Source organism: Pteronotus mesoamericanus, unplaced genomic scaffold (assembly GCF_021234165.1).
Source record: "Pteronotus mesoamericanus isolate MK-2021 breed Mesoamerican mustached bat unplaced genomic scaffold, CSHL_Meso_final contig_52, whole genome shotgun sequence".
In the NCBI taxonomy this organism is placed as follows: domain Eukaryota; kingdom Metazoa; phylum Chordata; class Mammalia; order Chiroptera; family Mormoopidae; genus Pteronotus; species Pteronotus mesoamericanus.
The window spans coordinates 5,385,951-5,411,629 of record NW_026555189.1 but is presented as its reverse complement, the minus strand read 5'-3'; the positions used below and the strand labels follow the sequence as shown (position 1 = coordinate 5,411,629).

General features: G+C 43.6%; 1 protein-coding gene and 1 pseudogene across 1 annotated transcript in view; one reads left to right on the top strand and one right to left on the bottom strand.

Annotated features, from left to right (window-relative positions):
• Positions 1-25,679, top strand: part of VAT1L (vesicle amine transport 1 like) — a 137,560-nt gene that overhangs the window by 57,336 nt on the left and 54,545 nt on the right. The window contains exons 5-7 of the mRNA XM_054579159.1: positions 9,641-9,744; positions 11,851-11,906; positions 16,054-16,248. Coding sequence (XP_054435134.1) covers positions 9,641-9,744; positions 11,851-11,906; positions 16,054-16,248 — 355 coding nt within the window. The remainder of the gene's footprint in view (positions 1-9,640; positions 9,745-11,850; positions 11,907-16,053; positions 16,249-25,679) is intronic.
• LOC129075177 (60S ribosomal protein L17-like) lies at positions 14,927-15,460 on the bottom strand (annotated as a pseudogene).

Below are 25,679 nucleotides of genomic sequence, written 5' to 3'. Positions count from 1 at the left end.
AGCGGAGGACCGAAGTGGTGACGCGATCGCTCTTGGGGTTTGAACCGTTGCCGACGGTGCGGAGAATGGATGGGAGAGGGGAGGCTGGAGGCAGAGAGGTCAGACTGCTGGCTGTTGCGGTCACTCAGGGGGACGCTGGCTTCTAACGTGATGCATGGCCACCTGTGACCCTGACACTCTTGATCCGGCTATGTGCAGTGCCAACACAGCGGGTCGGGGAGACCCAGCTGCCGCCACGTTCTCCGACGATCTGTGCCTGCTCTCCCTCCTGCTGCTCAGAGTTCACGGCTGGTTCTCAGGTTCTGCTCCAGCCACAGCTCCTGAGGGGATTCAAGGATGCCCCCAAGCCAGTGTTTCTGTACTTTCCTTTAGCAGCACTAAACTGTGAGGTGCAAAGAGATTAGGTCGTCCAGCTAGCACCGTAATACTAGCATCACGATTTCCAGCAATAACACCTTAAGGCGGAAAACCGAAGCACTCAAGGGGTGGGAGAGCTGGTTGGTTGAGTGACAGATTTAGACGAGATTAAGTGCAAATCAAGAGACAGTCTTCTGATAATCTCAATTTTCAAGATTTGTTTTTGTCTTCAACAAAGAGATTTGTATATAATTTTAAATTGTCCCAATTTTTCCAGTAGAGCATGAAAAGAGAGCTTTACAGCTAGGTATTAGAAGTTCACCACCTGGTTCTGCAATCTAGAGATTGCAGGCATATTTCAAAGACCTCCAGGATTTCTCTTTGCCTATTTTTGTAACCCTTAGGTAGTTCTTCCTTCTTTTAACTAGTGTCTATCAAGCTGTGGTTTGGAAAATGAATGAACCCTGTCCCTTCAGCAATCTTTTCTTTAACCCTCTTAATGATACTTTTGTGAGTATCCATCCCTTCCTTTATTCACGTACCGACCTGTTTAACAGATATGGAATGTCTGTGTTGGGCCAGGTTACCAGTCAGGGGCGGGAGACACAGCCAGACCACCTTGAGAGTCACCATCTGCATGGAGTTTGAATGTAGCTGGGAAAGAGGGGACGACATTTTTTTTAAACTCATGGATTTACAATTTCAGTATGTGCCCTGGTAGAGAAATACAAGGTGCTAGTAAACATATGCAGATGGGGAAATCAGACACCTCATCCATCAAAGAGTGAGACCTGGGCTGAAAATTGAAGGGTGAGGATTTGGCCAAAGGAAGAGCATTCCTGACCTGGGGGAGGCGTGTGCTAGGGCCCAGCACCAGGAAAAACTTGGAAAATTTGAGAATCTGAAAGGAGACCCATGCAGCTGGAGGTGGTGGGCGGTGGAAAGTAACAACAGAAGAGGGTCAGGAGGGGCAGTTCTTCTGAAAATGTGACGGACAGTCTATATGACCAGGGAGTTCCTGTTGTCCCCATTTCCTGGGTAGCAACTCCATCCCCTTGCCCCTCTCTGTCCTTGACCTGCTGCCTTTAGCCCCCGAATCTGTTAATTTTACTGACATCAGAAGATGGGAAGGCAACAGCATCTGAGGCCCACCTCACCACCACCTTCTTTCAAGTGTCACTTCCAATAATTCCTTATGTTTTTAAGTAGAGACACTGGAATTAGACTAAAAATGACTGGGAAGCTGCAAATATGGTTATGGCCTCTGTGCCACTAACCCTATCCTCAGGAAATAATCCAAAAGAAGAAAAAAGCAACGGGCCCACAGCTGCCTGCTGCAGAGAAAGCACTGCTTCTGACTCACTGTAGGTGTGCAGCCTATGTCAACTGGGTGAATGATGGCATCGTCCGTAATAGTAAAGATGCAGAAGCAGCCTCCATTATCAACAGAAGGAAAACAGTTCAGCGGATTACACTGCACCCACACACTTGAGTATTATGCAGCCCCTAAAGAAAAGATAATTATGAAGACTCTGTCACAGAATGAAAAAAATACCCATGGTAGCATATTGAGTGAAAAAAGCAGAGTGCCAAATTTCAGCTACACTGTGATCACAGCTTTGTATAAATTCTCAACTCATAAGGACATAAAATGAAAGGAAAGGGGAAAAACTCAACTGCTAACATGCAATGGGAGGGGAATGCAAAATGATTTCTTTTCATTTTTTGATCACAGATATTGTGTGCTACATAATTATGTGTCTGATAAACTAGAAAAAAAATAACAACATAAATTCTCTGAGACGAGAACTCTTTTATAAACCAGTCCCTTGATAAGCTTCTTTTGAACACATTCTCAGCCTTGAGCCAGGCATTGTAAAAGGAATGGAGAAAAAATATTTATAATATAGACCTACCCTTCATATCACTTTCTCCTTCTTGGTTTGGGAAGAGAGCTGTCTCCACTTGAATCCACGTACAAGAGTTAGAAGCCTTGAATCATGTGCATCTGACTGTAAGGGTCATAAAGATGAGAGGAGAGGAAAACCAGACAGGGCGCCAGGGTGGATGGCCCCTATGGGGGTGCATGAAAGATGGGGACAATTTCAGTAGGTAGAGGGAGGTGGGAAGTGAGTCCCAGGAGAGGCAAATGAGCCCAGGGTAAGGTGGATAATAGCACCAGGTTTTGTTGGTCTCCTCTTGCCCTGCTGAGCATTGCAGTTAGACCATTTTATGTGTACATCAGACAATCCTACAAGGTGAAAACTCCTCATTTACACATAATGAAATCAGGACTTAGTGGAAATTAATGAGAGTTGAACCACCTGGACAGAAGAGACGGTGATCAGGAAAAGATTCCTAGAGGGTGTATTGCTAAGTACATGCAGGAGCCATTAGTAGTAAACACTTACTAAGGAGCATAATGTGTGCCAGGCACCATGCTTGGCACCCTGTAAGGGGCCCATTGTGCACTGGGTGCTGTGCTCAGCCCTCTGTTTAATTGTCTGTGAGAGGCCTACTGTGCGCTAAAGCACTGTGCCGGGCACTGTGCAATAGCCCCATCCCTCCGTCAGAAGCTTGGAGGTGATGGCTGAAGCCATGGCACCGGCGGGTTCTCAGAGGAAAGGAATTCAGAAAAAGAATGGAGTGGAGAGCCACGAATCCGAATGGAAATGAAAGCTACACAATAAAGCAGAATTAATCTCTTGGCAAAGTAGATGGGTTTCTCCCCCAGCAATGGCTCTATAGGGCCGGACACCACTCCAGAGAAATTCTTCAGGGATCCACATGGTGGGGAGCAAAGAGAAGGCATTCCCAATAAAGGGGTGAGGAGTTGGGGACCAAGGAAAGACAGACACCAAAATCTTGGGTCAGCATTTACGAACTATCTTGCTGTGGACTCTGGGCCAGAGACCCCTGGGCTGGCGCTGCCCGTCTCTCAGGTCCGGAGGGACCCCGTGACAGCAGGAGAAAGCAGGCGTGGCGCCGTGGTGCTCGGCTCTGCCCTCGCCCTCTCTGCGTTATGCCACTATGACTATGTATGTGCAGGCAAGGCAAACATCCCCAGGAACCGGGGCTCCGAGGAATGAGGCTGGCCCTGTGCCTCTGAGAAATTGTGCTTCTCACAATTATTCCATTAAATTAAAGGAGCTGCTAGGGTGCTTTTTGGTGAGAGCCTGACTGAGGGAGGACCCATGCCCAGGCTACTGTGGGGCCAGCAGCACTTTAAATAGAGCCACCGGGGCCAGTTCGGTTGATGGATCGGGCTGGTAATGATTGAATGAGGCACTGAGCTCTTTTCAGTTTTGAAATTCTCACCTGAAGAAACAGTGCTACCCTCAAAAGGAGCCATGTCTGCGTAAAGGTTTGACAGGGATGGCTACAGAATCTTCACACTCGGGGCCTAGGAACTGACATCCAACTCTACACAGCTTCTCCTGCTCAGAATTCATCTCGCTCCCACCACCCGCTGACCTTCAAAAGGATGCAGTGACAGCAGAGAGTGTTGAATTTGTGGTGTATTTGACCCAGTGCACGCATGATCCCGGTTTGACCCGATTCATCTACAGAAATGCTGGGAAGTACAGGGAGGAGCAGGTGGCCTGAATACACAGGAGACCTGCAGCGGCTTCTTCCAGGAGAAGCCCAGGGCACAGCCCCCGCTTTGCTCAGTACCTGCTGGGAGGCTGTGTGGCCGAGAAGTGCCAGTGGGGGTCCCCCGGGGCTGGCCACAACTCACATTGTAAAAAATGGGCAAAGGATGTGGGCAGACCCTCTTCCAAGGAAGAGATACAGAGGGCCCAGAGATATTTGAAAGGATGCTCAGCATCATTAGCCATCAGAGAAATGCAGATCAAAACCACAATGAGTTACCACATCACACCATTCAGAAAGGCCATCATAAACAGATCAACAAACAACAGGTGCTGGCGAGGCTGTGGAGAAAAGGGAACCCTTGTACACTGTTGGTGGGAATGCAGACTGGCGCAGCCATTGTGGAAAGCAGTGTGGAATTTCCTCAAAAAGCTGAAAATGGAACTGCCTTTTGATCCAGTGATTCCCCTGCTGGGACTATTCCCTAAGAATCCTAAATGCCACTTCAAAAGAACCTATGCACCCCAATGTTCATAGCAGCACAATTTACAATAGCCAAGTGTTGGAAGCAACCTAAATACCCATCAGTAGATGATTGGATCAAAAAACTATGGTACATTTACACAATGGAATACTACGCAGCAGAAAGAAAAAAAGAACTACTAAACTTCGCAACAGCATGGATGGAACTGGAGAGCATTATGCTAAGCGAAATAAGCCAGGGGGCAAAAGACAAATACCATATGATCTCACCTATAAGCGGAACCTAACCAACAATGCAAAGATGCAAGGAAAATAAGACCAGCAACACTGAAAGGAAAAGAAATCAACAGAGACAAGAGGGAAGGAGGGAGTGGGGGCAGGGAAAGGGAAGGGAAGGGGAAAGTCAAGGAACATATAGCAAGGACTCATGGACAAAACCAAAGGGGAAGAGCTGAGGGAGGGAGGGGGGGAGGGGGCAAGGGAAAGTGGTGGGGGGTAGGCAGAGACAAATGTATTTGAAAAAATAAATTAATTAAAAAAATAAAAAAGTAAAACGCTACTCTGCCTCCGGGGCCCTCACCTGCCATCTAGGTGCAATGGATCACACCGGTGTCCACCCATTGCCTGCAGCAGCCCTGGGGCAAGTCACCTGAACCCACTGAGTCTGTTTCCTCATCCACCAAGTGGGGATCATGGCCCCCGAGTCACAGGGCTGGCAAAATGTGTCACAGAGATGGGATGTAGGAAGTGCTCAGCACTGTGCCTGGCACATAGCAGGTGCTTTTGGACATGGGACTTGCTCTTTTAGGAGGGTCAAGGGCATCAAGCCTCTGCTCTAATCGTTTCTGGGCTGACAGCTGTGCCCACCCTGAAGGATACTTGGGTTATGGTTGGGTTGTTGAGGTTTTGCACACTTTTCTTCATGGCCTTTTACCAAACCAAAAGAACTCTCTTTAAGTTAGATCACTCCAAAAAATGGAACTAAAAGCTACCACGGCCCCAGAGCTCCCATGGGCTGGGCCCTGTGCTCCACATGCATCAACTCATTCAAGCAAAGAAGTCAGGGGTAGGTGTGATCACTGCCATCTCCTTCCACAGTTGCAGAAATGGAGGCACGGAGATACTAACTCCCTTGAGGCCACAGAGCAAGTAAGGGGCAGAACTAAATGCTTCATTTAACACTGAGATGAAATCCATGTTCCTAAGCCCAGCGCTATGCTGCTGTTACCCCCACCCCCACAGCTGCTCACTACCCCTATTTTAGTTGTCAGTTGTGGCTGCCAGTCTTGGGACCTTGTGGAAGGAGACCGTGGCCATGGCCTCTCATTACCATGGCTGGTTGGCCTCCCAAAGCTTCCTGGGCCTACCCTCTGCTGACCGCCATTGCACTTGTCTCTGAAATGCCTTCCCATGATCTCCTGACCAATTCCTACCCACCCCTCAGTCCTCAACAGAGAACTACCTTCCACAGCCCCTGCGTCACTCCATTGGAGCTGTGAGTATCCTGTTTGGGCTGTCCATTTATAATCTAATTCCTAGTGACCCGTGAGCTCCTGGAGAGCAGGGATAAACTTGACCCTTCATCTGTGTATTCCTGCTTAGCACACACAGCCTGGCATGAAGTAAGCACTCAGGGAATGGTTGTCCAGTGGCTGGAGAGTTAGGGCAAGTGTGTAGGACCCCTGAGCTTGTGTGTCTACCATAATCTGCGATGAAAAAAGCATCTTGAAAATAGAAACCTCTCAGCCTGCCTGTGTGGAAAAACAGGGCTTACCTCTGGATATACGTATATTTATTTTAAAAGACAAAATTTTAAGCCTGAATTCTTTAAAGACTAAATTAAATTGACACTTCCCCAGAGGTGCTTGCTAAAGCAGTGCTTCCATAACTCTTCTTGTTTGAACATTTATTAAGTCTTAAATTCGGAGTGGTGAAAAGGCCATCAGCCTTGCCCTTAGACTAGACTGACATTTGCATTCCAGCTGTGCTGCTTGCACCAGCTTGGGCAAGGCGCTGCATCTGTGAGCTTTTATTTCTTCATCACAACAGTGGGGTTAAAATGCCTGCCTTGGAGACTGGTCATGAAAGTTAATTATGAAATGCCTGGGCTACAGAAGAACCCAGAAAATGTGTGTCCTTTGAAAGAAGCACGAGTCGAGAGATACAGAATATTAGTCTAAAATGTTTTCTTCATTCCTTTCACTTATGTACTTACTTTTTCATTTAATCATTCATTCATGCAATTGATCAATATTTCCTGAGAACCAGTGCTTTGTTCAGCATGTTGAAAAAGGTTAAGGATACAGCATTTAGCAGCACAAACATGGTCCCTGTGTCATGAGGCTTATATACTGGTGAAAGAGACAGTCAGTAAATAAGCAAACAAATAAGTGGAGTAATTACAGCCCATGATGGATATTTTTAAAATACCCCTAATGTGGACACTAAAGCATATAGGGAGCTAAAGTAGAGCTAATTTGGTTGGGGGGTGGAAGCTGTTGCTTCAGGTTGGGTGATGAGTTTCAGCTTCTTTGGGGAGGGCACGTGTGAATGAACCCTGAAGGATGAGAAGGAGCCCATTCTAAGGAGAGCTGGGAAAAGGGTGCTCAGGCAAAGGTTACAGCACATGCAGTGGCTCTGAGGCAGAGGTTTTAGGGGCAGCCAGAAGGCTAGGAGGCACTGAAAAATTAGTGGGAAGTAAGTATGGAGCAGATAGGTCACCCCTGACTGTGGGCCTGCCCTGCGTTTCTGTAGAACCAGAGTCCAGAGGATAGAGCAATATGCCCAGGTGGGGCAGCTAATCCAAGGAGGTTAGACTGGCAGGTTATGGGGAGAAAATATGGACCCACCGGTAAAGTACAGATGTGAGAGGCATTAGGCAAGACGTGAGGATTCGGGGCTGGGCAGGCCCATCAGGAGCGCCCTGGAAGGTGTGCACAGCCTAGCATTGAGGATGCTGTTCCTGAGCACAGCCATGCTGCAGGCAAACACACAGGTCATGGGAAAGTGGAGCTCACACGGAGGACCTGATGGCCCAGGAGGGCTGGCTAGTAGAAGCAGAGCGGAGTCCTGCTTCCAGAGGAATGAGCAAATGTGGCAAAAAATGGCCGTGGCAGAAGGGAGGAAGACAGGAGCGTAGTTACTCATCCCAGGATGGCGGGGGGAGAGCTAACCACCAGGTGTGAGGCACCGGCTGGGAGCCCACCAACAGTCTGTGTGTTTCAGCTCCCTCCTGTCTCTCCAGCTGCACCTTACAGCACACTCCCTCTCATTCCTTCTCATTCCTTCTGCTCCAGCCCTCACCGCTCGCTGCTCCCCGGACTTTCTGCTCACCAGAAAAGTCCTGTGGGGCTTTTGCACATGCTGTTCCCTCTTCCTGGAATACTATTCCCAGCACTATTTACCCAGCTAACCCCTTTACTCTCCACTCATCATTTCCGTAGGGATCTCTTCTCTGGCAGTGTTGATTGAGCAAACCCTCAATTTAAATGGTCTCAGTATCTGTGTGACTCTGAACCAATTCAGTTTCAATTTAATTTTTATTTGTGAAATCATTGGTTAATGTCTGCCTAATATAAGCTCCAAAAGGATAGAATCAAATCTGTCTGGGCTCATTACTATGTCCCCCAATGCCTAGTACAGTGTCAGTGCTAAATGTTTAATGAACACATTATTTACTAGTTTAAAAATTGTTGGCTTGGCTCTTGAGTAACTGGCGTAGACCAGAGCTTCTCAGAGTGTGGTGGTAGAACCAGCACTACCAGCATCTCCTGGGAACTTGTTAGAATTGCAAATTCCTGAGCTCACTCCAGACCAACTGAAGCTAGAAAAAGAGAGGGGGAGTGGGCAAGTTACAACTCTGAGAGATTGTGTTGCACACTTAGGATTGCCATCTACTGGCTTAATTCCCCAGTTCTGAACTTCCAGGTTGGACATAAAAGGACACACCTGTGTAGATAAGAGCTCTATTAAGTGGAAGCAAAACTGGTAATTTTGGATGAGCCTTTCTCATGGATTTTTGACTTGACTTGAGGGCTTTGAAGGGCATGTTTACATGAAGACTCAATTGTCCATTTAGTGTCTGAACACAGGAGATGCTCATGAACTTCCCACTTAGCAACATTATGGACACAGCTGTTGACATGCACTGTAGTACCTAAATTTTGCTGGGGGATGAAGATGTGGATAGAAAAACTGAAATATGTGCTAAAACAAGATAATCCTGCAAACTCACAAATCTGAGGAAATGTCATTCCTTTCTGAGCAGAGCCAGGCCCAGCCGCAATTGGGAGCTCTGTGGGCATAAATATCTTCCCTACAATCTTCAGAGCTCCCTCCTGCATAATACCATCTAACAGTGGAAGCCCAGTAGATGTTTGTTAAATGCATGAGTGAATGAGTGAACCAGTGAATGTATAAATAATTGAGTGGAAGAAGTGATTTTCTTCCTAATAGAGTACTGCCTAATGAAGTACAAATGTGATTGTCTTTAGTCTGGAAGCTTCCATCGCAGCAGGAAGATTCTCTCTATTTTACCCTTTCTCTAAAACTACATTTTACATTGAACATGGAGAGTGGAAAAATAGAAGTTTGCAAATTAAATTAACATGAGTTTTATAGCTTCACTGAAGAGGGAAGAACGCCAATCCCTCTGAGACCAGGAGCTGCAGGAAGACAGAAGAATATTCACCACTCTGTCTCCAGCACCTTGGACAGAGCTTGGCACATACTTGAAGCTCCACAAATGTGAATTGTTGACCGACTGACTTATGGGGTGATTGTTATGTGGCTGGCGATGGGCCAAGCATTTCATTGGTCACCTCATTTCACGTTTAGCACAAAAAACCATGCTAGCTCCACTTTACAAAGGAGAAAGCTAAGGCACAGAAAAGCTGAAAGAGGCAGCTAGCTACGTACAAACTCAGACTGTCTGGCTGTGAAGTTCACGCTCATTCTCTTAGCCCAAGCTGGCTCCCAGTGTCAGCCCCAGCCAGATTCTTAGCTGCCCCCAGCTTTCTAAGATTCTTATAGTTGGGCCTATAAGCATAAATCCACCTCTGGGGCTTCTTCCCTATTTATTGCTACTCTCAAGAGCTCTCACTCTTCCTCATTCTGGGAGTAAATGGTATGACACAGGAACGGAAAAGGATTGACAGTTTGGTCCCCGAGAGGTCATGGTTTTGTCCTTTGTCTTCTCACCATTTAGAATATCTGCTGAAGGAGTGGACATTGTTTTGGATTGTCTCTGTGGGGACAACACTGGAAAAGGTCTCAGCCTCCTCAAGCCACTGGGAACCTACATTTTGTATGGTGAGTGCTAACCAGAAGGAGGGGACATGGTCACTGATGGGGAGCAGCGTACCTGTGCTTACAGACAGAGGCCCTGAAAACTGAAATGCACTGCTATGCTAGGGCAATACGGTTGCACTATTTGCTTTTTCTAATGTTTTCTAAAATATTGCTATTATCATTAGTTGTTTTGGATGATAAAAGTAACCTATGTGCTTACTGCCCACTTACTCCCATGAGTACTTCTTATTCCAAAAGGGATCAAGCCCAGCCCAGCCAATGTGGTCACTGAGACGGGACGTGACCCACAGAGAGTGGCACGCATGGGAAAGGAAGGAGTGAGGACCCACGGTAGCATGGAGAGGAGTTGGGGGGAGGTTAAGGAGGTTCTTCAGTTTTGGTGGTAAAATTACAAAAAGCAGATGCTCCTTCCTTTAAATTATCCCTGTATGTCCCAAACAAGACAGAAGCCCTGGTGGATGGAGCACAGAACTGTTTCTGTGTCTAGGATGTGGGGGGATTTATTAAAGGCATCTGGGAGCAGGTTTTCTCCAGCAGAATGAGACCCCAGGGCCCTGCTCCCTCTTCTTAACTTCTTTCATAGGCATACAAAGTAATTTAAACATTAGTCTCCACAAAGTCAAAAAAACATATCTGAAGCCAGATGTCACATTCCAAAGCCAGATGATATTGGGTTATTCAACGTGAGAATTTTGGTACCTCTGTGCCCTGTACATACAATAGAAAATTGAGCTTTTTCTGTATAACCCAGGGGAAAAAAATACTTATTTCATTGCTATTAGCTAGGAAGCTTATAAAAGAGATATTTCAAAGGCATAAATATTCAAACATATTTTTGCTGTCATCAGATCATTATGAAAGAAAGAGAGAGAATAAGCTTTCCACTGCTGGAACATTTCGGGTTTTTCAATAGCAGGCACATATTTGAAAGTCTTTGGAGGTGAACACATAAATTTTTAATTAATACTATTGATAAGAGAAGCTCTGAGCATCAATGCACAATGTAGGGGTATTGAATATGACTACCATGTGAGGCAAATGCAGATGAATAATTTATTCATTTTTCAGTTATTTACCGCTTCTATGTTTTATGTCATTTTGGTGGAATACAGCTTGATCATATCACAAGTCTAATTCATTATGTTGATTACTTGGTTACTAAGTACTAGAAGCCTAGTACCATGATGCTTGGTGGCAGTCACCACATATAATTAGAGGCAGTGATTAACTGGCTACTAGTTTACTCAGGCAAAAAAAAAAAAAAGTCTAAAAGTATGTATTGTGCCTTCACTAAATAGGACTTACTCCCAGTTCTGTGGGGACAAGGAAGGAAACTCCCTGAAAAGGAACCCAATATGGTATCTGAATTGTTAAGAGCTCTCACTCATCCCCTCTGTGAACCCCACAGACGGGTCTCTTCTCCCCATAGGAGCACCTTAGGGAATCTTTCCCAACTTTCACCTCCCATCTTCCTTCTAATAGTGCTTATTCCAATTAGCAAAAGACAGCTTCTCGTATCATTTCTCTCGAGGAGTTTATACCTTCCTGCCCAGACCTCTTTGGAGCTAAGGCCAAGGTCACACTCTTTCCATGGCTTCGGAACCTGTTTCACTCTCATCTGCTCCTCTGTATGCCATTTTTCTATCTAAATTCCAGCTCAGCCCAGTCTCTTCCTAACCACTTATGTGCCCCGCCCAGGCCAAAGCCCAAGCCCCTCACTTGCCAAGGAAACAAATTCAAGCCATAAAGGAGGCTCTCACAGGAGTTTGTTTCTCAGTCTTGAAAAACAGAACTGACAAGGCACTTCAGCAACTGTTCATTTTATTAGAATGTTGGCTTACATCACATTTTTGTCACAGGCCCAATTTTACAAAGTCTGCTTTGTAAAATGGTCACCTTGAGAAATGTTACTTCCTCCTTGATCCAGTGTAACTTAGTTAAAATTAGGTCAACGGGACACCACCCACCCCACCCGTTACCCTCATTCCCCCAGGCCGACTCCAGCTCTTGACAGTCCTGGACCTAACAGCTGCCATTCTTTCAAGCGTAACAAGAGATGCTGATGTTCATTAGCAGTTGCCTGATGTGGGAATTTTCCATTTGTAGGTTCATCCAACATGGTGACCGGAGAGACCAAGAGCTTCTTTAGCTTTGCGAAATCAGTAAGTATCTGTGTACGTGTCATGTACTATGGTGGTGCGGTGATTGGCATGTTGTGGTCTTGCATCTAAGGGCATTGACCTAATAACCTAAACCCTGTTTGTCCTCCCTCTGCATATTATCTTCAGCGAAGCCTGTGTTCCTGCCTTGCTCACTACACAAGGGCGGGACCGTGGCTTGGGCTGCTTTTGTCTAGGCGGGGCAGCGAAAGGGCAGTGTCCGTGAAATGCCAGAAAGCTTCATTTTGATTTCAACAAAGACTGCTTACATGCTGATGTTCTTAATCATTGGTCGAAAAGGGACTGAGCATTAGTTCATTTTATTTGATCCATGGAGAGCAAATAAACTTTCTAACCAGGTTTCTGAGATTTCTCTGAATCCTCGTTATACTGAGTTGGAGATACAAATGGAATCTTTTTGAGCAAGCTCCTGGGGTGATTTTGAAACCTGGGCAAATTTTAGGAACCATTTTCTTAGACAATCACGGTCTGAATACAGTGATTACTTTTGTCTGTAATGGAAAAGCCACATCCCTGGACGTTCACCTCACTATGAGCCGACTTGGACCGACATTCCCACCTAGAGCTACACTTGCTAGAATTAAAGAATTTGGGCCTAAACTTTGATTTTATTGCCTTTCCCCCCAACAACAGGGACTGCTACTTCTCCTAAGAGCTTGCTCTTGCCTTCTCTCCTCCTAGACTCCTGGGCAGCCAGTGCAGAGCCGATGCTTCCCTTACTCTGCAAGTGTCTTTGAGCACCGGCTCTTTGTGGCCCTGAGCCAGGCCCTGGTAGCACAGTGAGTGAGACAGGTGCGGCTGGAAAAAAAGAGCTGAAATAAGTAAAATATATTAATAACATGATTATAAATGACCATAAAAAGCTCTAAAGAAACTAAAAACGGTGCTGAAATAGAAAACAGCAGGTAGGGCTAGAGGCATTTTGACTCAGTGATCAGGTAAAGCTATGGTAAGGGGTTTAGATTCATTCTAAGTGTAGCTACAGGGTATTCACATGCTCTTTAAGTGCCAACACAGGCTGCCAGAGGCTTACCTCCAAACATTATCTGAATCTGGAATGATTAATACTTCCTGGCTTGTGGAATTAGAATTGAAGGGCCTCTGTTTGCATTTGAACTTTAAAGTTCAGGTCAAAAACCATCTCAACTACAGAATAAACAGGGAGCGGGAATGGGATCTAATGAAGGATGCTGTCTGGAGCATGTCCCCTGAAGACAGGCTTTGTGTCACTCACAGCTGCTTTGTTGCGGAGGCTGTAATTAACATGATGCTGACAGCCTGCTCTGGGTAACCGAATTCATCCCAATTACGTGCAATTGTAAGAAGTGTTTTCCCTTTCTTCCCCTGATGCGCAATTACAACACACAGTGTTAATGAAATAATTGCAGGGTGTCCAGGTTCAATGAAGGCGCAACAAAAACACAGCCAGGATGGAGGTTGAGATGTTACTGCCCAAACCAAGAGGGCCTATTACCAGAACACTTTATGGTTGGAGGTCAAGAATAACAGCTGTTCCCTTTCAGAGGCCTGGCCCAATATTAGTTGGTCAGTTAGAAGCAAATTGAAGATAGGGCATGTCAAGCAGTGGAATAATGCCTTTGTTCTGGAAGGTTCAAGAAAAGAATTTCTTCTTTACATTCAAGAAAACCTTAGAAATTAAAACATGTTTGTAATCACACAGGAATTTCTCACTCAGCTATCTTAATTATGTTCTACCTTAAAACTCCCACAGAGCTTATACCCTCTTTGTCAGGCATGCCATTTACTTTCAGACCATAGCAATGATGCTAATAATAGTGAAGTTAGCATTAACAGAGCAGTCTGACTCCAAAATCAGAGTGCCTATTTACTGAATCAAAACCATCCCTTCCAACATTAGATGATAATAAAGCTAGTTTATATTTATAGAGCACCTAGTCTGAGCCAAGCACTTTGCATGTATTAACACATTTACCCCTCAGGCTGACCCCATGAGTACAGCAACGAAACCGCACACAGAGAGGTTAAGTGCCTTGCTTAAGGCTGCACAGCTGGTAAGTGGTCGAACTGGGATTCAAACTGGGCATTCGGCTCTAGAACTCAACCACAACTTGCAGCAACTGCAGATTCAGCAAGCATTCACTTCATAAATATTTACTGAGGCACTGCCCATGACGATATACATGGCTCTCCTGCAGCTGGCCCTCAGGCCCTCAGGAAATGTACTTTGGTAAAGAATTTTGTACCTGAACTTAAACCCTTACTTAAACCTGTCTTTCTCACACTTAACTTTCCCAATAATATGATTTTCTTAATGTAAAAAAAAAAAAAATCAGATCTTTTACTTTTTTGAGCCTTTTCAATCCTGGAAGGAGGTGGGATGTAAGTAACAGAATGATAACACAGATGTTGTAAATGCTTGTAAGTGCCCATCACAGTTCCCTTTGCCTTCAACATTAAAGTGATATTAACCATCTCACCTCTCAGAACCCTCCAGAAACTGGAACCTGAATTTCTAAATTCAAACTGGAACCAAAGGAAACAAACCAGAACAAAGCAGTTGGATAACCATTTCTGTAGTTTGTTAATGGATTATTTACTTATTCTCATGTCTGATTGGGAGATGAGAGATTGGAAAAGGGGCAACTGTATTTGCCAGTTGGGTGTATCCCATGAAGGACTTGACTTGGGTTTCTCAGCTTTATTGCTATTGACATTTTTGCGCTGAATTATTCTTTGTTGCAAGGCACTATCCTGTGCACTGTAGGGTGTTAAGCAGCATCCCTGGCAGCTATACACTAGAGGCCAGTAGATCCCCTCTTTGGTCACTGTAACTAAAATGTCCTTACCAAAAGTCCACTCAGGGGCAAAGTTGAGAAAAAGCCCCCAGCTGAGAACCACTGACTCAGTCCCAGCACTGTGATTTCATTACTTCATTTTCCTGTTCCTTCCTCCTGTATTACGCTTTTTTTTTTCTTTTTTTTACTTTTACTAGTATTTATTTTACTTATTTTATGCTGACTTTACTCCCGAGCCATAAGTTTTTGTTTCTTCAGTTTCTTCTGGGATATCTTTTTCTTCTGTGCAACTTCCTCTTCTGGTTTAGGAACAATCTGTTCTTTTTCAGTAAGGATCATCTCAATGTGGCAGGGAGAGCCCATGTATGGGTTGATCCGCCCATGAGCTCTGTAGGTTCTACGTCGCATCTTGGGAGCTTTGTTCACCTGGATGTGCTCAATGACCAGAGAATCTACATCTAAACCCTGAAGTTCAGCATTACTCTCTGCGTTTTTAAGCATGTGCAGCAAAAACTCAGCACTCTTTTTGGGCCACTGACCGTGTGTCCAGCCCCACTGTTTGGCCTGGGCACACCTACCAACTCCACCGTTGTATCAACGGAATGGGACACACTGCTTCTTCAAAGTGACATCTTTCAGATACTTGGTGGCTTTTCGAATATGCATACCCTTGATGGCCTGGGCAGTTTCACGGGTGTTCTTGAAGTGAACCTGAAGATTTGAACCTCGTGATTTGCATGATTTTGTGGGGTTTTCTGGGTCAAGTACCCAGAAAGTAGCGAACCATCTTCAGAGGTGATTTCTGGTCGCTTCCCTGTATTACGCTTTCTTACGCTTCCTTGGCCGATGATTCCTATTCACCCCTCCAGTCTTGTCATTATTCCCTCAGGAAAGCCACACCTGCAGTCAATGTCATCACCTCCAACATGTCCCCACCATACTTTGTAAACATCTATGCCACCCCACGCCCGTGACCAACCCCATCACCAACACCACCATCCCCTAAGCCCAGTGCTTTACACAGCAAGTTGTACAGTCAGGGTGCAACTCCAGAGCTGATGATTCTAACCACATGCCTTAACATACCAACTACATGTAGCCTCATGGTTTTATAAGGGGCTCACTCTCCCACCTTGATCCTGAGCTCTTCTCATAAGTATCACTGCCTGCAGCTTCCCATGTACTCACCAAATAGATGCTTGAAAACATGCACCAACCAGAGCTACCTTGTGGCCAGCTAGAATGTGGCCAGCTAGAATGTGGCCCACCTGCTGCAGCCCCATTCTCTCCCCATAATGCCGAGAACGCAGCATGTCATTAAGTGCTCATAACCTGGCATCTTCTCTTTCCAGTGGTGGCAGGTCGAGAAAGTGAACCCCATCAAGCTATATGAAGAAAATAAAGTCATCGCGGGCTTTTCCCTTTTAAATTTGCTCTTCAAACAGGGCCGCGCAGGCCTCATCCGAGGAGTGGTGGACAAACTCATAGGGCTCTACAACCAGAAGAAGATCAAGCCTGTTGTGGACTCCCTGTGGGCCCTGGAGGAGGTAAGAACGGTGCTTTCCCCAGCAAATAATCTCTTTTTAGTCCAGGCAGGTTTGGGCAGCCAAATACAAGTTTTTACTAAATGGTTTTTCTTGAGGTTTGTTTTAAATGATTGCTCTAAAAGTCATTTCCCGGTAGTACAGTGTTTTGGATGTAAAAAAATACTTTAAGTTCCCTGGTGGTTCTTTTTTGTAAATTAAATTTTTGGAGGTGACATTGGTTAATATAATTATTATCGGTTTCAGGTGTACAATTCTATAATACATAATCTGTATTTTGTGTTGTGTTCACCACCCCAAGTCAAGTCTTCCATCACCATTTTTCTCCTCTTTACCTCTTCTACCTCCCCCATCCCACCCTCTCTTGCCTTGTAATCACTATACTGTTGTCTATGTCTAAGGGTTTTTTTAAATCTGTGTAATCCCTTCACCTTTTTCGCTGAGCCACCCAACCCCCTTCCCTCTGACAGCTGTCAGTCTGTTCTCTGTATCTATGAGTCTATTTCTATTTTGTTTGCTAGTGTATTTTGTTCATTAGATTCCACATTTAAGTGAAATCACATCGTATTTGTCTTTCTAATGACTGGCTTATTTCACTTAGCATGATACTCTTCAGTTCCACACATGCTGTTGCAAAAGGTAAGATTTCCTTCTTTTTTACAGCCAAGCAGTATTTCATAGTGGAAATGTACCACAGCTTTTTTAATCCACTCATCTACTGATGGGCACTTGGGCTGATTCCAAATCTTGGATATTATAAATAACACTGCAATGAACACAGGGATGCATATATTCTTTTGAGTCAGTATTTTGTTTTTTTTTTCGGATAAATTCCTGTAAGTGGTGTCACTAGGTCATAAGAAAGTTCCATTTTTAATTGTTTGAAGTAACCCCATATTACTTCCCACAGTGGTTGCACCAATCTACATTCCTACCCACCGTGCATGAGGGTTCCCTTTTTTCCACATCCTTGCCAACACTTGTCATTTGTGGATTTATTAATGATGGCCATTCTGACAGGTGTGAGGTGATACCTCACTGTGGTTTTAATCTGCATTTCTCTGGTGATTAGTGATTTTAAGCATCTTTTCATGTCTATTGGCCATCTGTATGTTCTCCTTGGAGAATTGTCTATTCAGGTTATTTGCCCATTTTTTAATTGGATTTTTTTGTCTTTTGGTGTTGAATTGTGTAAGTTCTTTATAAATTGTGGAAATTAACCCCTATCAGCTATATCACTGACAAACATGTTCTCTCATTCAGTGGGTTGTCTTTTCATATTCTTGATGGTTTCCTTTGCTTTGCAAATACTTTTTAGTTTGTTATTGTTTATTTTTTCTTTGTTTCAATTGCCCAAGGAGCTATGTCAGGAAAAAAGAAAAAAACAACTGCTATTGGATATGTCTGAGATTTTATTGCCTACATTTTCTTCTAGGATTTTAATGGTTTTGAGTCTAATATTTTAGTCCTTAATCCATTTTGAGTTTATTTTTGTGTATGGTGTAGGAAGGTGGTCTAGTTTTATTTTTACACATATTTGTCCAATTTTCCAAACACCATTTATTGAATAGACTATCTTTACTCCACTGTATGTTTTTGTCTCCATTGTCAAATATTAACTGACAATAAAGGCATGTGTTTATATCTAGGCTTTCTATATTCTGTTCCATTGATCTATATGGTTTTATGCCAGTACCATGCTGTTTTGATTACTAAGCCTTATAGTATAGTTTGATATCAGGTAGTGTGATTCCTCCAACTTTTTTTTTCTTTCTCAAAATTGCTGTAGCTATTCTGGATCTCTTGTGGTTCCATATAAATTTTTGGAATATTTATTCTAGTTCTGTGAAATACGCCCTTGGTATCTTAATAGGGATTGCATTGAACCTATAGATTGCTTTGGGTATTATGGGCATTAAATTTTTTTTTTTATTTATTGTTTTTAGAGAGAGGAAGAGGGGGAAGAGATACATTGATTTTGTTGTTCCACTTCCTTATGCATTCATTGGTTGCTTACTGTGTGTGCCCTGACCAAAGATCAAACCTACAACCTTGGTGTATTAGGATGACACTCTAACCAACTGACCTACCTGGCTAGGGGTAGTACGGACATTTTAATGATGTTAATCCTTTCAATCCATGAACACGGTATATGCTTCCACTTATTTGTATCTTCTTCAATTTCTTTCTTTAGTGTCTTATAATTTTCCAAGTACAGATCTTTTACATCCTTGGTTAAATTTATTTCTAGGTATTTTTGATGCAATTTTATAAATGGGATTGTTTTCTTATTTTCCCTTTCTGATAGTTCATTATTGCTGTATAAAAATGCAACTGATTTCTGGGTACTTATTTTGTATCCTGCTACTTTACTGAATTCATTTATCAATTCTAGCAGTTTTTTTGGTGGGATCTTTAGGGTTCTCTATATACAGTATCATGTCACCTGCAAATAATGACAGTTTTTATTCTTCCTTTCCAATCTGGATGCCTTTTTTCTTCTCTTCTCATTGTTGTGTCTATGGCTTCCAATACTATGTTGAAAAACAATGGTGAAAACAGACATTCCTGTCTTATTCCTGATCTTAAGGGAAATGCTTGTAGTTTTTGTGCATTAAGTATTATGTTGGCTGTGGGTTTTGTCATGTGTGACCTTTATTACATTGAGGTATATTCCCTCAATTCCAACTTTGCTGAGAATTTTTATTATAAATGGGTGCTGAAGTGTCAAATGCTTTTTCTGCATCTATTGATATGATCATGTGATTTTTATCCTTCATTTTGTTTATGTGGTGTATCACACTTATTGATTTGTGGATATTGTACCAACCTCACACCCCCAGGATAAATTCCATTTGATCATGATGTATCATCTTTTTAATGCATATTTGGATCTGGTGTGCTAATATTTTGTTGACGATTTTAGTATCTGTGTTCATCAGGAATATTGGCCTATAATTTTCTTCTTTGTAGTGTCTTTATCTGGTTTTGAAATTAGGATAATATTGGCCTTGTAAAATGAGCTTGGGAGTCTTCCGTCCTCTTGAATTTTGGGGAATGACTGGTGTTAGTTCTTTTTTGAATATTTGGTAAAACTCACCTGTGAAGTAATCTGGTCAGGGCTTTTGTTAGTTGAGAATTTTTTGAGTACTGCTTCAATTTCATTAGTAGTTATTGATCTATTCAGATTTTGTTTTTTTTTTTTTTTTTAATTCAGCCATGGAAGATTCTATGTTTCTAAGAATTTATTGATTTTATCTAGACTGTCTAATTTGTTAGCATATAGTTGTTCATAATATTTTCTTACAATCCTTTGTATTTTTTTGGTGTCAGTTGTTATTTCATTTCTGATTTTATTTATTTGGGTCCTCTCTTTTTTTTCCTTGGTGAGCATGGTTAAAGGTTTGTCAATATTGCTTATATTTTCAAAGAGTTAGTCCTTGGTTTCACTGATGTTTTGTACTGCCTGTTAGGCTCACTCACTAAAAGTTGTATGAGGTAGGTTCTTAGTAAGTCACCAGGGAGGAGCAAGTGGTGTTCACCAGACTGATACAAGTTCAAACTCAGTGCCAATGCTGGGTCTGAGGCCATTCAGCAAATGTCCCAGGGTATACCAAGTCTAGTTGCTTGCACACCCTTGTGGTTGGGACGCAGTCTCAGGGAGTCATCGAGGTGAGGCCAGCAGAGTTTATCAGGCCCAAAGGGACCAAGCTTTGGCCATGTGAATGAAGAGCTCTGCACTGGTCAGGTGTGAAACCAAAAATGACCCCCGTCCTGGAGCCACACAATTAAGTCTCTCAGATTCCACCAGGAGCCTGATCTCAGCAGTGTGGGGCAGCTGGGAGTTGCAACGGTGGGGCTAGTGGATCTCCCATGAGGAGGAGGTACCAGTCAGGCTTGGGGGAAGGTAGGGCAATTGGTCCCCCTGCCACAGGCACAGAACTTAGTCAGTCCTGTATTCTGCCGAGATCTCAGCAAGGCAGAGCTACCAGGAGTAGGGAAGGTGGGGCCATTGGAGCCTAAAGAGTGGGGCTAGTGGATCTCCTGTGAGGGGGAGGTACCAGTGAGATTCAGGGGTATGTGGTGGGAATGGCCCCCATGCCAAAGCCACGCAACTCAATCACCAACACCCTTAGAGTCTGCTCAGACCTCTACACTCCAGTCCAGGCAGCTAACTCAGCAGCAGGGTGCAAGCTCCACAGGGTAGTGCGACAGGAAGTCCAGAGGATGGGACTCTTGCATCCCCCCAAGCTGACGCTGTAAGGAAGGGAGTGCTCCACCCAAGAAAGATGTTGTCTGTCATGTGGGAGAGGGACTCAGCACAGAGATCCTTGTGACTGTCGCTTCAGCTCTCTCCCCAGAGCCACAAACTCCAGCCCCTTCTCACATGACTCTAATTCACTCCACCCTCCCTCAGCTGGAACCCAGAGAAAGTGGCTGCAAACAAAATTTTGTTCACTGACCATTTAGAGGGTGCCTGTGACTCTAGCAGACTTATGTCTCTCTCTGGCAGATAGAATCCCTGCTGATTTTCACAGCTCGATGTTATGTGGCCACCTCTTCCTGGCTTTGGTGCTCTGGCCTGGAAAGCCTGACTTGAGCCTGAAAACCCACGCTTCTATGAGAAATCCCTGCAGCTCAGATATCCCTCCAGAATCTCAGCCACTTCCATAGGTATGGGGCCAGCCCCGTTTTGCACCTCTGTTCTTCCTACCAGTCTTGCTGTGGCTTCTTCTATAAATTCTTGATTATAAGACTTTTCTTCAACTTGTCTGCAGTTGGTCATTCAGGTTGTTTGCTCTGTATTTTAGTTGTAATTCCAGTTTGGCTCTGGGAAGAGGCAAGTGTAACATCCTCCTAATCTGCTGCCATCTTTGATCTCCTCTTCCCCCTAGTGGTTTTTAAACCACATGCCTCACCATACCCTTTGTACCATAAACTCTTTCTAGGTAAGCCACTAAATTTTAATGTATATATACAATTCATCTTGTGTACAGGAGAGCATATATATTGTTGCAGCATCATTTCTATTGTTATCTTACGGTTAAAAAAAAAAAAAGAGATCAGGGTCAGGGCAGAGAATGGCTCTGAGCTGAAATGTTTTGTGTGCTAAACCCAGATGCTTGAGGTCCCTGTGAAATGTTGTCAGCTGTCATAATAGGCATCGTAATTATTGATGAATTATTGGATCTACCGTTTGACTGAGTGTTTTCATTAACTGATCTACCAAAAGTTCTAGTATTTAAAAACCATTCCTTGATTGTGAAAACAATTAAGAACCCCTAATATCACCTTTAATGATAATGAAGTGTAACTGGTTGTTTGGGTTCAGGAAAGATGGACTAGGAGGAAGTGGATTATAGAAAATCCTTCAGGACAAGGGAAGTTTGAGATATTTGGGAAGCCAGTCATGGTAGTTACCTATGTGGAGAAAATGAATAGATGTGGCCTAGGTTTCCAGAGGCACTCTACTAAGAAATCTTCCTAAATCTGGATTTCATAACCATGGCTTCAGGTAGCCATGAAGTCACTGAGGAATATTTTCAAATATATGGGAATGTGGGGTCTATTTTATTTGTTTGATTTTGCATTCTGCATGGGTGAGTGCCTTATAGTGCAAATACTTTTTTGTACTTTTGGGAGTCATGGACATATTATACAAAGCTAAAAAACACAAAGTTCTGTGATACAGAGAGTAGGTGTCCTTCTAGCAAGAAGGCTGGTGCTATTGGCTAGTGGACAAGGCTGGCAAAATCCTATGGCTTTCCTAAACACAGAAATCACTCTAAGAAGCTTTGAGGGTCATTCTGTTGTCAAATAGAACTGGTCCTGGATCCATGGACCAGGATGCCTCTCTGATCTTGCAGTATTATGAATGGTCTTAAAAAACCCAACCACCAAAAAACCCTCATTTCTTATGATAAAAAACAAAAATGTTTATTGTAGGAAACTCCTACATTAACCAAAAGTGTAAAAAGAAAATGAACTGCAAGTCCAATTTTCGAAGTGGATAACATTGTTAACCTTTTGGTTTGCTTCCTTCCTGTCTTTTTTCTATTTCAGGTGCCCACTGTGATTCAATATATTGCTAAATCAAATCAGATAAGCATTCATTCTTTTTGCTGTGTAATTTCCAAGATTGTCAGCCTATCATTGTATTTTTCTTGAAAATATTTTTAATTTAATGAGTCAGGCATCCATATGGTATTCAATGCAGTATCTCAGTGTAATTGCTGGTTTACACCATTACCAGATTCTCAGTTGTCAAGAGAGAGAGAAAACTGGGAATAGTCAAGACCAGGGATAACAGATTAGCTTGACTGTGGGGCAAAGAAGGGGACTTACACTTAGACTCAGTGCCCAAAAGAGACCCAACAAAACTGGTAGTATTTAGGTAGAGGTTGAAATCCCAAAGGGTTTCCATTGGGCCAGTAGTTTCTTGTTCTAGTACTTGAAATCAGTCCTTAGTCAGAATGGTAATTGAGTTACCAACTATGTATTTAACAACTACTATGTGCACAGCACTAGGCAGATGCCGGGGATAAAGTGATGAACAGATGGCCAAGACCCCAGGGTTTCATGGAGCTTAAAGTCTGAGGGGTGGGAAGGGGCAGAAAATACTGAAGTGGACAACAGTAAGCATGGTATTCATGAATGATAGTAAGTTCTTGGAAGGAGTTAAATTAGGGTATATGTGGACAAGTAAGTGGAGGGGGAAAATGTTTCCATAGAACAGCGTTTTTCAGCCTTTTTCTTTCTACCCCGTAAGGAGGCTTTTTAGAAATTTTTTTTCCTAATTACACCCCCTATGAAATTTTAGTATCATAGGTACAATATCTATCTATATTTGTCAATCTACCTACTTTTATCTATCTATCCATCTTATCTATCTATCTATCATATCCTGTATGTATATCTTTGCTTTATACATTAAAAGAATAAGTTTTTTTCATCCTCCAAGAACCTATTTTTACCCCTTTGAGGGTGGGACCACTCCCACTGAGAATGCATGCTATAGAGTGACTTTAGAGGAGAAAGATTAGGTGTCATAGGGCATGAAAGAGGCAATAAACTGGAAGGAGAGCATGCAAGGCAGAGAGACCCTCAAAAGCAAAGGGACAAGGAAACAAATATTATGAATGATTTGAGGGACTGGTTTCCCTGTACTGCTGTGAGGGAGGGAGGGGAATTGTTCAAGGACAGCCTGGATGAATAGGTCGTCAGGGGCCAGATGGAAATCTAGATTTTACTCTAAGTCCCATGGGAGGCCACTAAAATGTCAGGGTTAGGAAGCACTATTAATACATCTTGGTCCCAAGGGTACTGTTCACCAGGGAAGAAGCAAAACTTATTAGGCTCCAACTGCAGAAGTCTAACGATATTCAAAGGAGATGTCAATCCAACTCAGCAATGGGGAGGGGGCACCAGACCAAACTCAGCTCTCATCAGAGGGTCAGACCGGGCATGGCTGATCCATGGAAGGCAGCTGGGGAAAGTGGAGCTCCACGCAAGCTGGAGCTAAGTCTGGATTGGCTCAAGGACTGAGTCGACCAAGGATCTCAGGACCCTCATTGAGGAGAGATGCCAAAGTTAAGACTGGCAACTGACTAAATAACGGACCATATGCAAGTCTAGGACTTTATTCCAAATGCTCCCCATATTCACACACTTCCTTTCAGCTCCACTCATGGCACTGTAGCCTAAGCTGCAATCTCTCCTGTAAGGAGCTCCTGACCGGCCCCGCACTTCCACCTTGCCCCTCTGTAGGGCAATCTGTATGCAGCTACCCAAGTGAACTTATCACTATTTAACCAAGATCGTGCCCGTCCTGTTTAAAAGCTTCCCACAGCTTCCCATGGCACCTGAAACACAGTCTACATTCCTTTTCCAGGCCTGTATGGCCCTGCTCTGTCTGAACTTTTGATCTCTGATCAACCTCACACAGTCTCGTCTCCTACATCCAAGATTCAGTGGCTTGCATGTTCCTGGTGCTTTTCTCAAGCCTTTCCTGTCTTGGGCTGTTGAACCTGTTGCTTCCTCTATTTTGAACATTCCTCCTCCAGATTTTCAAAATGTCCTTCTCATCATTATGTTTCAGCTTCAAATAGAGGCCTTCCCAGTCCCCCCTCCTGAAAGCAGCATACCACACAGCCAGCCCTGCCTGGGTCATCCTCCCTCCCTTTACCTTGCTCAGTATCCTCCATCATATTTATCACTGGTTGAAATTACCTTGCTCATTTAATTGTCAACTTGTTTAGACTCCTGTCTCCCTTCCACTAGAATGTAAACCATAGATGAGGAGAGACCCAGACTATGCTGGTCAAGACACCAGTACCTGGAATGGAGTAGATAATTAATAAACTTGTATTACATGACTAAATTAATGAATCCTCCAACACACACAAATATGGCTAATTGGATATTTCCCATATTTAACAATAAGCATTTTGAATGAATGAATGAATGAATGAATGAATAAGCTACCTTAAAATAAGATACTACTGTAAGACAACTTTAGGTACAATTGACATTTTGACTAAATAATCCCTTCTTGGGGGTTGGGGGGTGGTGGGAGCTGCTGGTACATTGTAGCATGTTTAGCAGCATCTCTGGCCTCTATCCACTAGGTGCCACTAGTTGTGACAATAAAAAATATCTCCAGATATTGTCAAAATTGCCCCTACTTGAGAACCACTTCCTTAAAAGAAGCCATACTGGTTAAGACAGTCACCAGGAAAACAAAGGGAGGCTAAGTCCCCCTGGCAGGCTGGTCAGCCACAGAGGAGAGACTGATGGCTGTGGCCGGTTTGCCAACAAAAACATCCACAGACACTCATCAGTAACACCCACCAACTTTCTGAGGGTTCTTTTGTGCAATATTTACAGACATCTGTTTAGAGCTCTGGTTAGGCCAAACCCAGCCATTTATCAAGCCCACACAGTTCTTCTGGGCTCGAAGAGAGCAGAGCATGCTTATTACGTGCGAACCTCAGAAGGAGGACTATGATTTTCTCCCTCCCCTTTGATAAATGATTTCACAAAATTGCTTTTCAGGCTAGCTCTATAATTTCATCTATGGAATATAAATCCCATAGGGATTAAAAGAAAATTTTCTTGGGCTCTCTGAGCCCTCAAACTAGATTTAATAATACCAGAGATGATTAGGGTTCCTTCTTAGCCATCTGTCTTTGACTTTACCGTAAATTTAATACACAAAGCAGAGTGGATACGCTGCAGCCCCACATTTGCCTCTGGATGTTAAATGTGCAGCGGTACATTAAGTTGGAAAAAAGTTAATCTCCACAAGGTTCAGAGGTCAGAAAGGTATAACTGTCCACAAAGAAGCAGTAATATTACTGAGCACCTACTATGTGCTAGTAAGATGTCAAGTCTATTTTAGGATGTCAAGTTTATAGAAGGGATAGAACATGTTT